General features: G+C 42.3%; 1 protein-coding gene across 6 annotated transcripts in view; it reads left to right on the forward strand.

The window, feature by feature from the left end:
• The window catches only part of LOC143776637 (protocadherin gamma-C5-like), a 671321-nt gene that overhangs the window by 306848 nt on the left and 346411 nt on the right, over positions 1-18062 (forward strand). Inside the window, exon 1 of one of the 6 annotated variants that reach the window (XM_077266253.1) lies at positions 9081-11599. The exons of the other annotated variants lie outside the window; for them this stretch is intronic. Coding sequence (XP_077122368.1) covers positions 9179-11599 — 2421 coding nt within the window. The 5' untranslated portion in view covers positions 9081-9178. Of the gene's footprint in view, positions 1-9080; positions 11600-18062 lie in introns of those variants that run through there. 6 annotated transcript variants of the gene reach the window in all.

Genomic DNA, 18062 nt, shown 5'->3' on the forward strand with positions numbered 1-18062 from the left:
TGTGACTCTGGACTCCAAGCAGAATGAAATCGCTTATCTGAAACCAGTGCAGAACGTCCCCACAGAGAATCTCATAGACACCGAAGACTCAGCAGTGGTGAATGATCTACCACCAGGCAGCTTACCAGTCACTAGCACTAATCAGGTAAGAGGAGACTTGCTATAAAATCATCTAAATAATTGTAATAGCATTTACTGCTACTTAGAGAGTAATCATTGTTTCAATTTTTATTTCATACATCAATAGTACACATGAAAATGAAGAGCAACTTTGCAATATATTTTATCACGTAAAATCTGCTTTTTTCTCCACTTTTCTGATTGTTCACTTTCAATTAAAGGATAGAATTTAAAAAATCAGTAGGTAGTGAAGACAGATTTTCACATTACTGGAAAAGTAGATGGGAGGTGAAGTTCATAAAGTTTTATAGAGAGGGTAGTGGTGATTGTGAGAAAAGAACCAGAAGCAGAGATGTTCTGCAACAAGTTCTCCTGAAACGATAATTACACAGTCTCAGTAATATGAAAAGGTATCTTAACTGAATAGAGTTTGTCATATGAAAGATCAGTCCATGAGGAGCAAGAAGAAGATTTATCTAATAAGATATAATAAAAAGTTTCCTATTTCCTTGAGTAGTATTAATATTAATTTTTCAAAGGCTGTGGACATCTTTTATATGCTAAAACTGACTGCTACATGTTAGTGATTACCTTTATTTAATAAAATAGTGCTGCTTCACTATACGAGCTTCATTCCTTCATTCTTTTAACGACTCATCCAACAAAGTTCCCTGATATACAGTTTGCAGCTTGATTCAAGATTTAATTTTCACTCATTTTGGAGTTTGTGTCCCAGTAATACAAGACAGATGTTAGTTTTTAATCACCCAGGGTGCTACTGTTTTCATTATCTTATAGATTATCACAGCTTCTATACTGAACTTATTTCCCTTATTTTACTTTTTTCTACAGCCTGATTTCACTGCCCTCCCCGGGACTGTAGATTATTTTCCTTCTGTTTACATTGTGCACACCAGTGTACAACTACTTCCCTGCCTACTGTCTCTAAGGTGAGATTCACACATCCATGTGAAATGGACTATGACACAGAGTGGCAGCAGTTCTCCTGACCCAAACTCAGCAAACTCATAGGCAATTATGTGTCTGTTGAGTTTTGAACAGGAAAGCTGTGGCTCTATGGTGTGTCATGGTATGTGCTTGTACCATTATACCTAGATGTGAGAGTCCAGCCTAAGGCTAGGTTCACATTGCGTTAATGGGTTAACGCTAACGGACTGCGTTGCACGGCAAAATTGTCGCAATTAACGCCATGCAACGGGTCTGTTAGCGCACCCATTGACAGCAATGTGATTTGTCTCTGTAGCGCATTGCTAGCGCATGCCATTTTGGGCACGCGCTAGCGATGTGCCATTCTTTTGTGATGGACCTCGGATGCTGCAAGCAGAGTCCGAAGTGTTTCCGAGGTCCAGTCCTCGCTAGCGCAGATCGGGTATCTGCGCTAGCGGGAACGACGAACACGAACCCTAAAGAAACATTGCATTAGCGCAATCCGCTAGCGCTATGCGCTTAAAGGATTGCCCTAACGCAATGTGAACCTAGCCTAACACTGAGAGAAGGGAGGAGTACAGAGAGTGCAATGAGAACTGAACAGAAGCTCTGATAAACTTATAACATTTTTGCTAAATATCTAGCTGGGGATGCAGAGACTCTGCAACAGCAAAGTAGTGGAAACATTTAATGATTATAAGATAGAAAGTTTTCTAACCTCACATTTAGGAAGCAAATGGGCAATAAAAATAATGTGCAAAGTTGTATATAGCCTTAGAAATATTTTTCCTCCTTCAAACCGAATTTTGATTTTGATTAGTATTTTAAAATAACATTGTAGAGTTCGGAGATCCAAGAAGCATTGTTTCTTCTTGCGGAGTGACATGTTAAGCATGTCGAGGTAAGGAGACTTAAAGCCGCAATGCTCCTCGAAATTATTAAACTAGGGTAAGTACAGGTACTTAGGGACTAATGTACTAAACTGGAGTGGACTGAAGTAACATTTTTAGCATAAGTTATACATAACATTTGATAAATTCGGTAACACCCACACTCTACCCACTTTGGTGAAGTTGGCCGGAACTAGCCTAAAAATAACAAAAGTTGCAAAATTCTTCCACAGATTTGCGTTATGCAAAAATTATATGAGAATATGGAAGAAAGGGGTGCACTATTTGTTCATGCAATAATAATGACAAAGGGGTGCAATACCTAGAATATATATAGCGATATGTGACACAATAGAAAGTTAGACTAGTATAGTATGCACAACCACAATTATTAAAAAATGAAAACACCTTTATTAACACCTCACAAATACATATAAAAACATTTAAAACACGGTACCAAAATCTGTACAAAACATCACACCCCAAAGTTTGAATTCCCTGTAATCACAAAATAATCATAACACATGATATTGTGTATCAAACCCTGTATATACAAAAGCACCAACCCTACATATCATTCCTATTTGGGCTAAATCACATTAACTGTGTGCACCCACTGCATAAATGTTCCCAGCAGCTCAAAACAAGGAATCAATATCCTTAAAAAATGCACATATCAACAGCCCCCAAGGGAAAGGTAGCCCATGTGATCCAAGTGGATACAACCTGATTAGCAGCTAGTAATAAGTCAAGGTCCGAGGCATGCTATTCCTGGCATCATTGGGTATGAGAGTGCAGCAGGGAAACCAGACTACAGGCGAAAGAGTCAATTCCCTATCAAGAGGGAAGGAAAACAGGCATAATAGCCCAAAGATGTGGGGGAGTGTGGCAAAAGCAGGCCCCACGCGTATCGCTGCCGCAGCAGCTTCGTCAGGGCAAGTGGCCTGGAGGTGCATGTCACACGGTTAAATACCACAATCAATTAAAGTAATGACATACCGCTGTGTGTAGAAACACATGGCTGAAGAGTCAGGAGAGCGCCGCACTATTGAAGCCGGCGAGATGGCCAGAGTAAGCTCAGCGTCCATAGTATGAGGTGCGCGTGCGCACACCGCGATCCCAGATAGGGTCGCATTGCGCATGCGCAAATACGGGCGACAGGACAGACCAGGGCAGTGCGGTGCATTCAATTATAACAAGGAGAAGGAAAGAGAGAAGAAAAAAAAAAAAAAAGAGAAAAGCTAGCGCCGGTACCAGTGGAAAGAAAGGAGAGGAAGATGAATCCTGACAAAATAAGGGAGGGGAAATCGGGTTAAGCCATAAAGCCGTAAGGATGACCCCCAGAATATCCAGAGCGGTGGCCTAAAGAGTAGTGTTGAGCATTCCGATACCGCAAGTATCGGGTATCGGCCGATACTTGCGGGTATCGGAATTCCGATACCGAGATCCGATACTTTTGTGGTATCGGGTATCGGTATCGAAACAACATTAATGTGTAAAATAAAGAATTAAAATAAAAAATATTGCTATACTCACCTCTCCGACGCAGCCTGGACCTCACCGAGGGAACCGGCAGCGTTCTTTGCTTAAAATGCGCGCGTTTCCTTCTTCCCGTGACGTCACGGCTTGTGATTGGTCACGTGCCGCCCATGTGTCCGCGACGCGACCAATCACAGAAAGCCGTGACGTAATTTTCAGGTCCTGAATGCCGAATTCTAGGCATTCAGGATTTTAAAATTACGTTCCGGCTTGTGATTGGTCGCGTCGTGCTCACATGGGCGACGCGACCAATCACAAGCCGTGACGTCACGGGAAGAAGGAAACGCGCGCATTTTAAAATTACGTCACGGCTTGTGATTGGTTGCCTGCCGCCCATGTGACCACGACGCGACCAATCACAGCAAGCCGTGACGTAATTTCAGGTCCTGAATGCAGAAATAGGCATTCAGGACCTGAAATTACGTCACAGCTTGCTGTGATTGGTCGCGTCGCGGCCACATGGGCGGCACACGACAAATCACAAGCCGTGACGTCACGGGAGGAAGGAAACGCGCGCATTTTAAGCAAAGAACGCTGCCGGTTCCCTCGGTGAGGTCCAGGCTGCGTCGGAGAGGTGAGTATAGCAATATTTTTTATTTTAATTCTTTATTTTACACATTAATATGGATCCCAGGGCCTGAAGGAGAGTTTCCTCTCCTTCAGACCCTGGGAACCATCAGGAATACCGTCCGATACTTGAGTCCCATTGACTTGTATTGGTATCGGGTATCGGTATCGGATTAGATCCGATACTTTGCCGGTATCGGCCGATACTTTCCGATACCGATACTTTCAAGTATCGGACGGTATCGCTCAACACTACTAAAGAGGCAACATGGTATCCATGTACATATATAATAAAGCCGTCAGGCAAATAGATTACAATACCTGGAGGAGGAAAAGTACCGTATTTTTCGCTTTGTAAGACGCTCCGGATTATAAGACGCACCCCAAATTTTGAGGAGAAAAATAGGAAAAAACTTTTTTTAATAAATTGAGGGGGCTTCTTATAATCCATGCGTCTTATTGCTTACCAGGGGTTGTGGCTGCGGTGGATCAGGGTCCCAGGGTCGTTGCTGGAGGCAGGAGTGGAGCATTGCTGCAGGCTGGGATGATGGGGTCTGCAGGGGGGCTTCGGTGCTGCATGGGGGCTGCTGTGCTGCAGGCTGGGATGAGGGGTGCTGCAGGGGGCTCTGGTGCTGCAGGGGGCTCTGGTGCTGCAGGGGGCTCTGGTGCTGCAGGGGGCTCTGGTGCTGCAGGGGGCTCTGGTGCTGCAGGGGGCTCTGGTACTACAGGGGGCTGTGGTGCTGCAGGGCTGTCTCCAGTGCTGCAGGGCTGTCTCCAGGGCTGTCTCCGGTGCTGCGGGGGGCTCTGGCAACATTTTGTGAAAGACCAGAGCCCCCAGCAGTTCGTCCATGCGTTCCTGTATGACTGACTCCGGGAAAATGGCCGCCGGAATCTCGAGAGATGAGATCTCAGTGCTGAAATCTCATCTCCCGAGATTCCGGCGGCCATTTTCCAGGAGTTAGTCATACTAGACTAGAACGCATGGACGAACTGCCGGGGGGCTCTGGTCTTTCACAAAATGTCGCCAGAGCCCCCCGCAGCACCGGAGCCTCCAGCATCACCCGGGGCAGCAGCGGACAACCCCGGCAGTGGCGGCGGGTGACAGCGGCGGCGGGCGACAGCGGCAGCGGGCGGTAGCAGCGGCGGACACCCCCTCATCCCAGCCTGTAATGGTAAGCGGTATATCCGCTTTGTTAGACGCACCCACATTTCCCCCCCAAATTTGGGGGAAATAAAGTGCGTCTTACAAAGCGTAGAATACGGATTAATTGATTTGTATTTGTGAGGTGTTAATAAAGGTGTTTTCATTTCTTAATAATTGTGGTTGTGCATACTATACTAGTCTAACTTTCTCTTGTGTCACATATGCAAAAATTATGAATTATCAAAGTGTTTTATGCCAGGAAACTGATGTAAACACAAAAATGAGTCTGCGCCTTAGTGATACAAACGTACTACTCGGTTAATAGAGGCAGAATTAATCTGTCCTTAGTTGGCTCTTGTGGTGGATGCTGCAGAAATAATTTTATCATTTACCTTCATGGCTGTGTGAATGGTGGAAGTTTTTTTTTTTTAAATTTAGTAGATCATTATTATGTATAGAAACATTTGATTTACTCATACATTTATTGTTGGATATTTTCTTCATTTTTTTGTATTTTCTTTGTTTAGATATTAATGATGTATGAACAGTTGAACCGTCAAAGCTTCTAATTGTCCCTTTTTGACAATCTTTGTATTTTTGCCCTGTTAAGACACAACAGTGTAATAGAGATGGGGTCTCCTGCTCTCAACCTATTTTATTAGTGAGAATTTTATGAAAATGATCATATGCTTTTCATTACCTTATAGCACTGACATATCATAGCTTGTTTTTAGTGCATGAATCAAATACAATTTGCAAATGTTTATGCTGAGTTAATGGTCTGCATTTAACATATACATTGGGAAAAGCTCCCATCATATAAGATAAATGGATACTGTGATGGGTTTTTATAACTGATGTCCATTGGAGATGAGCGGACCAGACAAAACTGGAATTCACCTGTTTGCACAATTTTTTTAATTTGTTGAGAAATTATTCTCTGTAAATTTATTATCAATCATTTTACCCTAGGATCTCTCCAGACCCCAGAGAACAATAAATGTAATATGTAAAAAATAGAGGAAATCATTATATTCACCTTTCCGAAGCCTCCACTAACCAGCACTCATCCAGTCTTCACTGCATCTTCTGATCACCCAACACTTGCATTAGAGTCTTTGGTCCTTTTGTGCTGTGCAAGACTGCTAGGTGTCATGGCACATCGGAGGCTTGTGTACAGGTGGAATGATGCCGTTGATCTCCCACACTCCTGCGCAGAATCCTCCATGACACCTGTAAGTCCATGGAGAGTGTGAAAGGACCAGATGGGCCGGAGAGATGAATAATGAGGTGAGCATATGAACTTTTTAGCCATTATGGCACATTATGGTTCAGAAAAATGGTGGTCAACTTCTTTACAGCTTCATACCTACGAGACCTTTCACCACTACTGTCTATCTCAAAAGCAGTGAAGTGAAACTGGCAAGGAGTAGAAGCTAGCAGCTTAGCCTGTGATCAAGCCCAACATCAGTGAACGTGTTTACAAGCACAGTAGAAAAGTAATTGTAAGTACTGCCCTTGTTTATCCACCACTGGTAGATAGCAGCATAGTAAGCCTCCTAGGCTGTAAACAAAAGAAAAGTGATATCTCATAAACCTCTCTAAATTGTAATAAAACGTAAAGTGCAAAAGCGCTTTTTTTACAAGCACTATCTAACAATACCCATCCACAAAGATGGGAATAACCCTTGAGGTACATACAACAGAGATACTTTACTAGACTAGATTAGACTAGTACTTTACTAGAGATTTAGGCAAATGTGTGAAAAATTATGTAATCTAACAATACTGTAAACAGGGAAGTATTAACAAGTTTATTTTTATAATCTAGCAAATTGCAAAGTGAATGAACAAAAGAGAAACATAAATCAAACCAATATTTAGGGTCACTGTCTTTTGTTTTCAAAGCAGAATAAAACATCAATTTTTCTAGGTGTGCTTGCACAGTTTTTGAACAAACTTAGCTGGGGTGTTGTTCCAAATATTTTGGAGAACTGGCCACAGATCTTCTGTGGATGCAGGCTTGTGCAGATCCTTCTGTCTGAGAAATTAAATATGTAAATTGAATTAAAAAGGCAATTTAAATATATATTTACATACAGCTCTGGCAAAAATTAACCCCTTTACCCCCAAGGGTGGCTTGCATGTTAATGACCAGGCCAATTTTTACAACTCTGACCACTGTCCCTTTATGGGGTAATAACTCTGGGATGCTTCCATGGATCCCAGTGATTCTGACACAGTAATCTCGTGACATATTGTACTTCATGACAGTGGTAAAATTTATTTGATATAACATGCGCTTATTTGTAAAAAAATGGTTATTTAGCAAAAATTGTGAAAATTTCACAAATTTCCAACTTTGAATTTTCATGCCCTTAAATCACACAGCTATGTCATACAAAATACTTAATTAGTAACATTTCCCACATGTCTACTTTACATCAATTTTTGGAATGTTTAAAAAAAATAACTTTTAACTTTTTTTCACCAAAAAATTACTTCAGATCCATTTTTTTTTATTATCCCAAAGGTAACAGGAGAAATCGGACCCCCAGGTTATTGTACAGTTTGCCCTGAATACGCTGAAACCCCATATTTTTTTGGGGGAACCACTGTTTGGGCACATGGCAGAGCTTGGTAGGGAAGGAGCGCTGTTTGACATTTTTAACGCAGAGTTGGCTGGAATTGAGATTGGACGCCATGTCGTGTTTGGAGAGACCCTGATGTGCCTAAATAGTGGAAACTCCCTACAAGTGACACCAGATGTGTGGTGAGAACTTTGAACCCCCAAGGGCTTCAAATAAGTTTATAACGTAGAGCCGTAAAATTAAAAAATCATAATTTTTCCACAAAAATGATCTTTTTACCTCCAATTTTAATTTTCCCAAGGGTAACAGCTGATAAGAAAACTACGATAAATTTCAACTTCTGATTGCCTAGGATTTGATTAACAACCGTATTAACCAGATGAATATGTGATGAACATGCTGATCTTGTGTTATCTGGCCAGCAATCTAATGTACAGGTCTGGCAAAAATTAAGAGACCACCATATCAAAGCCCTGTCATGTGCAGCCCAATCTCCAGATCTGAACCCCATTGAAAACCTCTGGAATGTAATTAAGAGGATGATGGATAGTCACAAGCCATCAAACAAAGAAGAACTGCTAACATTTTTACACTAGAAGCAGTGTGAAAGACTGGTGGAAAGCATGCCAAGACGCATGAAAGCTGTGATTACAAATCATGGTTATTCCACAAAATATTGATTTCTGAATGCTTCCTGAGTTAAAACATTAGTGTCATTGTTTCTAAATGATTATGAACCTGTTTTCTTTCAATTATTTGAGGTCTGAAAGCACTGGGTGTTTTTTTTCATTTTGAACATTTTTCTTTGTTAGAAAAAATACAAAATTTATTGCTTGGAAATTTGGAGACATGTTGTCAGAAGTTTATAGACTAAAAGAACAATTTACATTTTACTCAAAATATACCTATAAAGAGAAAAAGGCAGACAAACTGAACATTTTGCAGTGGTCTGTTAATTTTTGCCAGAGCTGTATATAAGTTCTCGTGAAGCCTATTGTAAGCAGACTTTATTTCTATCCTATTAGTTACAAAAGGCTGATTGTAACAAGAGAGTAGCTTTAATTCTTTTTTATGTATTGTGGAAAGTTTTTTTTTAAGCACTTATTGAAAATGAAAACAGAAGCAAATTTGCTGCAATTCCTTCTGCAGACTCTAAGTGCCACTGTTTGACTGTGTATTAGAGATGAGTTAAAAGAGATTTCTACCTGCTACAGATTCATAGCAAAAATCTGCTGAAGAAAAGACAATAAAGGATCTTTAGCCATCACCCTGGAGCTGAGTATTATTTTGGAGATACAATTTAGAATTTGATTTTTATTTTTACTTTTCCATTTTTGAAAAACATAAAGACATTTCCAATCAGAAATTCCTGTTTTCAAATGGATAAGAAGGTTGAATGCTTCCAAAAAAGGACAATGAAATGGCAAGTAGCAATTTTTCTTCTTTTCCTTATGTTGGCACATACGGATGCTCAGCTTCACTACTCAATACCTGAGGAACTGAAGCAGGGATCCACAATAGGAAACATAGCGAAGGATTTAGGATTAAAAACAAAGGAATTGCAATTAAGAAATGTCCATATTTTTTCAAGAGGAAACACACAGTATTTTAATATTAACTTAGAAAATGGAGAATTGTATGTGGCAGAAAGAATAGACAGAGAGGTTCTCTGTGGAACAAAACAAAATTGTCTCATCAGCTTTGAGGCTGTGATTGAAAACCCTTTGCATCTATATACAATTAAAGTGGAAATTGAGGATGTAAATGATAATCCCCCGAGTTTCTCAGAAAATATTTTTGACACTGCAATTAGTGAGTTGGCCTTACCTGGAGTACGTTTAGCTTTGGGACTTGCACAGGATCCTGATATTGGAATAAATTCTGTACAGGACTATAAGATTAATGAGAATGAATATTTCTCACTGGGGATGAAATCGACCAAAGATGGAATTAAACACCTTGAACTTATTTTAGAGAAACCTTTGGATAGAGAACAGCAAAATATGTATGACTTAATTCTAACTGCTTTTGATGGGGGGACACCTCCTAACACTGGGACGGCTCTGATTAAGATTGTTATTCAAGATGTGAATGATAATTTCCCCAAATTTAGTAAAGAAATATATGAAACAAGTTTCAGTGAAAATGTCCCCATGGGTTTTGAGGTTCTTCAGTTAAAGGCTGTGGATGAAGATGAAGGCTCAAATGCTCAAATAACATATGTATTTCGAGACATTTCTGAAAGGATCTCTTCAACCTTTAGATTAAATCCAGTAAATGGAAGTATTACTGTGATTTCAGATATTGACCATGAGGTCACAGACAGATATGAGTTAACGGTGGAAGCTAAAGATGGTGGTCACCTGGCTGCTCACTGTAAGGTGTATATTGATGTGATTGATATTAATGATAATGCACCGGAAATAACTGTCACATCCTTATTAACTACAATTCCAGAAGATTCTCCTCCAGGTACAATAATAACACTTATCAATGTCCATGACATCGACAGCAAAGAGAATGGAGAGGTTACTTGTGAACTTTCTGAAAATTTACCTTTCCAGTTAATATCAACCTCTGGAAATTATTATAAATTGGTAACTACAGCTCTTGTTGACAGAGAGAAAATTTATCATTATAATATAACCATTACAGCTATGGATAATGGGTCCCCTCAGTTATCTACCAATAAAACCATTCAACTGAATATCTCTGATGTGAATGACAATCCTCCTGCCTTTGAGATGAAGAACTATATCATCTATATACAAGAAAACAATCTGCAAGGGACTTCAATACATAGTATCCACGCATCAGATGATGATATCAATGAAAATGCTAGAATTACATACTCAATACTTAGTAATAACATAGACGATATTCCTGTGTCATCTTATATTTCCATTAATTCTATAAGTGGAGTTCTCTATGCCCAGAGATCATTTGACTATGAACAGTTGCGGGAATTTCAGTTCCAGGTGATGGCTAAAGACAGTGGATCTCCTCCTCTGAGCAGTAATGTCACAGTGAGGATATGTATCATTGATAAGAATGATAATGCTCCGAAGATCCTCTACCCATCACCAGACACTGAGGGATCAGCATTATTTGAGTTTATTCCTCACTCTGCTGAGAAAGGTTATCTAGTCACCAAAGTGATTGCAGTGGACGCTGACTCTGGACACAACGCCTGGCTCTCCTATCACTTACTACAAGTTCCCGATCCTTCATTATTTGGAATTGGCCAATATACTGGGGAAGTAAAGATTGGAAGAGATCTACAAGATGCAGATAGCTTAAGGCAAAAACTTGTGGTTCTGGTGAAGGATAATGGAGTCCCATCTTGGTCATCTACAGTCACTTTGAATTTAGTTGTGGCAGATAACTTTCAACAGGTTGTTCCAGAAATAAGAAGGCAACCAACTAATTCAGATGCTAAATCTCCTGTAACTTTCTATCTTGTCATATCAATAGCTCTGATTTCTTGTCTATTCATTATAACCGTTATCATGACAGTCATCTATAAATGCAGAAAAGACAACACCCCGACTACATATGGGGCATACAGTAGAAACGTGTATCCTCAGTTCACCCTGGGATGTCCTTCTGAGATCAGTGATACCAGTTTACCTTTCCCATTCTCATATGATGTGTGTGTGACTCTGGACTCCAAGCAGAATGAAATCGCTTATTTGAAACCAGTGCAGAACGTCCCCACTGAGAATCTCATAGACACCGAAGACTCGGCAGCGGTGGCTGGATCTGCAAACCCTGGCTTGAATTTGAACAATACTGATCAGGTATGTTAATAGTGAAGAGTAAATTTAGATCTGTCTTAGACACATTGTGATCATTACACCAATGTAAGATAATAATATAGGATAACAATTGGGCAGCACATTGGCTCAGTGATTAGCACTGTTGTTTTGCAGTCTGGGTTCAAATCTCACCAAGGACAACATCTACAAGGAGTTTGTATGTTCAATGTGTGTTTGTATGGGTTTTTTCTGAGCACTTGGGTTTCCTCCCACATTCATATAATATACTAATAAAGTGCTGTGGAATTATAGGAGCTCTAAAACACAGTTAAATAGTAACCTATTATTCATATGACTATAAATAATAGCGAGAATTTCAGTTCCAGGTGATGGCTAAAGACAGTGGATCTCCTCCTCTAAGCAGTAATGTCACAGTGAGGATATGTATCATTGATAAGAATGATAATGCTCCGAAGATCCTCTACCTATCACCAGACACTGAGGGATCAGCATTATTTGAGTTTATTCCTCACTCTGCTGAGAAAGGTATAAAGGTTATCTAGTCACCAAAGTGATTGCAGTGGATACTGACACTTGGAGTTGATGCCTGGCTCTCCTATCACTTACTACTAGTTCAAAAACCATCTTTATTTACTTTTGGCCAATGTCATTGTGAAATAAAAATCATCAGGGAACTTCGAGATATGGATTCTGTAAGATAAAAAGTTGTGGTTCTGCTGAAGGATAATGTTTGTTAGACAATCCATGCATGTGTTTTGCCTGTCGAACAGCCACAAAACATGCAGCTGCAGGTACTCGAACATATTATTCGAGCAAACCAAAGACACTCAGCACCTGAGCATGCTCAGATAACACCTTATCTGAGCACGTTTGCTCATCACTAGTGTCCATATGAACATTTTAAAGAGACAAATAATCCACTCGTTGGGACTTCCAATAACTCAGAATTATGTAAGCTATCATATTTTTACATATGGGTGTAGCAGCATGGTTGTATAGATGCTTTACATGCTTCTCACCCTAGAAAAATGATAACTATTTTGTACGGATTCGTTTTACCAGTTATGTGAAATCTAGAGTAGAAATCATAAGCAAATCAGCCTGATGCAGATGAATACTTCTGGACTGCTTGTTACAACCAAGTGTATTGACACACCCTAGTGCACTTCCAGACTGGTTTGCCTATATCTTCTACTGTAAATTTCTCATGACTAGTGTTGAGCATTCCGATGCTGCAAGTATCGGGTATCGGCCGATACTTGCTGTATCGGAATTCCGATACCGGGATTCCGATACTCTTGTGGTATCGGGTATCGGGTATCGCAACAACATTAATGTTAAAATGTGTAAAAGAGAGAATTAAAATAAAAAATATCGCTATACTCACCTGTCCGACGCAGCCGGGACTTCAGCGAGGGAACCGGCAGCGTTGTTTGTTTAAAATTCGCGCTATTACTTGGTTACGTGAATTCCCGGCTTGTGATTGGTCAGGTCGGCCACGTTGCCGGGACGCGGACCAATCACAGCAAGCCGTGACGAAATTACGTCACGGCTTGCTGTGATTGGTCCGCGTCCCGGCAATATGGCCGCCCTGACCAATCACAAGCCGTGACGTCACGGGAGGCTGGACACGCGCCCATTTTAAAATGAGCGCGTCCAGCCTCCCGGCTTGTGATTGGTTGACCGCGGCGCAACCAATCACAAGCCGTGACGTCACGGGAGGCTGGACACGCGCCCATTTTAAAATGAGCGCGTCCAGCCTCCCGGCTTGTGATTGGTTGACCGCGGCGCAACCAATCACAAGCCGTGACGTCACGGGAGGCTGGACACGCGCCCATTTTAAAATGAGCGCGTCCAGCCTCCCGGCTTGTGATTGGTTGACCGCGGCGCAACCAATCACAAGCCGTGACGTCACGGGAGGCTGGACACGCGCCCATTTTAAAATGAGCGCGTGTCCAGCCTCCCGTGACGTCACGGCTTGTGATTGGTCAGGGCGGCCATATTGCCGGGACGCGGACCAATCACAGCAAGCCGTGACGTAATTTCGTCATGGCTTGCTGTGATTGGTCCGCGTCCCGGCAACATGGCCGACCTGACCAATCACAAGCCGGGAATTCACGTAACCAAGTAATAGCGCGAATTTTAAACAAACAACGCTGCCGGTTCCCTCGCTGAAGTCCCGGCTGCGTCGGAGAGGTGAGTATAGCGATATTTTTTATTTTAATTCTTTCTTTTACACATTTATATGGTTCCCAGGGCCTGAAGGAGAGTTTCCCCTCCTTCAGACCCTGGGAACCATCAGGAATACCGTCCGATACATGAGTCCCATTGACTTGTATTGGTATCGGGTATCGGTATCGGATTGGATCCGATATTTTGCCGGTATCGGCCGATACTTTCCGATACCGATACTTTCAAGTATCGGACGGTATCGCTCAACACTACTCATGACTGATACAATGCATCTTTACAAAGTAGGTATCATTTGTATAGTTGGATAAGCACCTATACAGTCATACCATCACATCCATAAGTAAAAACATGTTGACATGTTCCCTTTAAATAAGTATATTTACTGGATAATGCCTATGGATTAATTCTTCCATCAGCAGAGATACTAATTATATTTGATCTTCTCACAAATAATGTGTCACAATTAGATTTTACCTGAAATTAATTTATTCTCATATATTACATATCCACATACATTAGTCATTTATCCCCCGTGTATTGATGATTCATGAGTAGTGTTGAGCGATACCGTCCGATACTTGAAAGTATCGGTATCGGAAAGTATCGGCCGATACCGGCAAATTATCGGATCCAATCCGATACCGATACCCGATACCAATACAAGTCAATGGGACTCAAGTATCGGACGGTATTCCTGATGGTTCCCAGGGTCTGAAGGAGAGGAAACTCTCCTTCAGGCCCTGGGAACCATATTAATGTGTAAAAGAAAGAATTAAAATAAAAAATATTGCTATACTCACCTCTCCGACGCAGCCTGGACCTCAGCGAGGGAACCGGCAGCGTTGTTTGTTTAAAATTCGCGCTTTTACTTGGTTACGTGAGGTCCCGGCTTGTGATTGGTCAGGGCGGCCATGTTGCCGGGACGCGGACCAATCACAGCAAGCCGTGACGAAATTACGTCACGGCTTGCTGTGATTGGTCCGCGTCCCGGCAACATGGCCGCCATTAACCAATCACAAGCCGTGACGTCACGGGAGGCTGGACATGCGCGTATTTTGAAAAGCGCGCGTGTCCAGCCTCCAGTGACGTCCCGGCTTATGATTGGTCACGGCGCCATGTTGCCGGGACGCGGACCAATCACAGCAAGCCGTGACTAAATTACGTCACGGCTTGCTGTGATTGGTCCGCGTCCCGGCAACATGGCCGCCATTAACCAATCACAAGCTGTGACGTCACGGGAGGCTGGACACGCGCGTATTTTAAAAAGCGCGCGTGTCCAGCCTCCAGTGACGTCCCGGCTTGTGATTGGTTAATGGCGGCCATGTTGCCGGGACGTCACTGGAGGCTGGACACGCGCGCTTTTCAAAATACGCGCATGTCCAGCCTCCCGTGACGTCCCGGCTTGTGATTGGTTAATGGCGGCCATGTTGCCGGGACGTCACTGGAGGCTGGACACGCGCGCTTTTCAAAATACGCGCATGTCTAGCCTCCCGTGACGTCCCGGCTTGTGATTGGTTAATGGCGGCCATGTTGCCGGGACGTCACTGGAGGCTGGACACGCGCGCTTTTCAAAATACGCGCATGTCCAGCCTCCCGTGACGTCCCGGCTTGTGATTGGTTAATGGCGGCCATGTTGCCGGGACGTCACTGGAGGCTGGACACGCGCGCTTTTCAAAATACGCGCATGTCCAGCCTCCCGTGACGTCACGGCTTGTGATTGGTTAATGGCGGCCATGTTGCCGGGACGCGGACCAATCACAGCAAGCCGTGACGTAATTTCGTCACGGCTTGCTGTGATTGGTCCGCGTCCCGGCAACATGGCCGCCCTGACCAATCACAAGCCGGGACCTCACGTAACCAAGTAAAAGCGCGAAATTTAAACAAACAACGCTGCCGGTTCCCTCGCTGAGGTCCCGGCTGCGTCGGACAGGTGAGTATAGCGATATTTTTTATTTTAATTCTCTTTTTTACACATTATTACATTAATGTTGTTGCGATACCCGATACCCGATACCACAAAAGTATCGGATCTCGGTATCGGAAATTCCGATACAGCAAGTATCGGCCGATACCCGATACTTGCAGTATCGGAATGCTCAACACTATTCATGAGCATTGGCAATGTACTGTTGCAAGAAACCTTTGGTGGCAGCTAATTTATTATTAAATCAAAGTATTGGGTCTTATTAAATCCAACTTGTCTGATCCTTCTTTCCCAGATATCTGCTGGTGGGCATGAGTTGTGTTAACCATATATACATTAGATTGTTGGCCAGTTATCACAAGATCAGCAATTCCATCACATGTTCATCTGGTAAATATGGTTGCTAATAAAATCCTAGGCAGCAGGAAGTTGATATTTATCATAGTTCTTTTATCAGCTTTATCTCAGTAGATTAACAATGAGACTACTTTAATTCTTGCTATTGAACTCACAATTGATCACAGCATGGAAATCATCCAGCTATTATTATTAAATAATTCACCATTGTACATTGTTACTTTTAATTTCATATTAAATGAAATATCCTCTACTGTAACTCATTTGGTCTTCTGTGGTAATATCATGTGTTTATTGAAGGAGGCAGTTGGACTAAATGTCTTTTATATGGCACACGCTAGGTTAAAGTCTTGAATCTTGTCTAAATTGAGTCACCACTTTAAGGGTACCGTCACACAGAGCAATTTTGATCGCTACGACGGCACGATCCGTGACGTCGCAGCGATCGTATGATTATCGCTCCAGCGTCGTAGACTGCGGTCACACGTTGCAATCACGGCGCTGGAGCGATGCCGAAGTCCCCGGGTAACCAGGGTAAACATCGGGTTACTAAGCGCAGGGCCGCGCTTAGTAACCCGATGTTTACCCTGGTTACCAGCGTAAACGTAAAAAAAAAAAACAGTACATACTTACATTCCGGTGTCTGTCCCCCGGCGTTCTGCTTCTCTCCACTGTGTAAGCACAGCGGCCGGAAAGCAGAGCGGTGACGTCAGATGTCACCGCTGTGCTCGCTTTCTGGCTGGCCGGCGCTCACAGTGCAGAGAAGCTGAGACGCCGGGGACAGACACCGGAATGTAAGTATGTACTGTTTGTTTTTTTTACGTTTACGCTGGTAACCACGGTAAACATCGGGTTACTAAGCGTGGCCCTGCGCTTAGTTACCCGATGTTTACCCTGGTTACAAGCGAACACATCGCTGGATCGCTGTCACACACAACGATCCAGCGATGTCAGCGGGTGATCAAGCGACGAAAGAAAGTTCCAAACGATCTGCTACGACGTACGATTCTCAGCAGGATCCCTGATCGCTGCTGCATGTCAGACACTGCGATATCGTAACGATATCGCTAGAACATCACGAATCGTACCGTCGTAGCGATCAAAATTGCACTGTGTGACAGTACCCTAATGTGTCAAAAATACATTTTATTACAGCATAACCATTGTCACTCTTTTTACAAAGTTTTCTGCCTAAGCCAATTTGCCTACTGTTAAGTGAATATAAGTTGATTAAAGTAGGTTGTCTACTTCTGACATATTTATCTAGGCATCCTTTTAGTATAGCTTATGCATTGAGAACACACAGTTCTCAGGTTGGCACTTTATCACCACAAGGAAATATATCATCACCTATTCGCCCCATTCTTCAGGTCCGGAGATTTTTTTGGCAGTCTTGAACAGGAGGCGTGGTGGAGTCAGATGCTCATGATTCATGAAAAGGCTCCTCCTCTTAATGAATCTGGAGCATCTGATGAGTGGTTTACACCTCCGTGTGCTATGCCAGGAATCTGAATACAGTCAGGAACTGGAGTCATATTTCTGGCAAATGGAAAACCAAAACTTGCCATGAATTAGACGAGCTGTAGTGTCCCTCACCGACCGCTCCCCTCACCACACCCCAGCTCGGCACCATTTTGCCAGGGCTGTGGGTAACTGGTGTGAAAATGTCAAAAGTAACAACATTTCCTTACAACTATGAGTTGGGCTAAAAGTTTACAACTTTTCAAAACTTTTATTCCAAAATTCAGGGGCCAAAGCTTTGATGAATCGGGCTCTATATTTTTTATTTATTAAGACCATCTATTTGCAAACAAAGTTTTTTAATCTGTTTTTATTTTCTGGTTATAGCTTTTGAATACTATTTTTTGTTGTTTTTTTATATTCCTTCCCTTATACAGCTAAAAGAAAGTTTGTTAATAAGCTATGTGTACCCCAAATTGGTGCCAGTGACAAAAAACACATCCCAAAATAAAACAGGCCCTTGTATGACTATGCCACCCAAAACAATTA

Source organism: Ranitomeya variabilis, chromosome 5, assembly GCF_051348905.1.
Source record: "Ranitomeya variabilis isolate aRanVar5 chromosome 5, aRanVar5.hap1, whole genome shotgun sequence".
NCBI lineage: Eukaryota > Metazoa > Chordata > Amphibia > Anura > Dendrobatidae > Ranitomeya > Ranitomeya variabilis.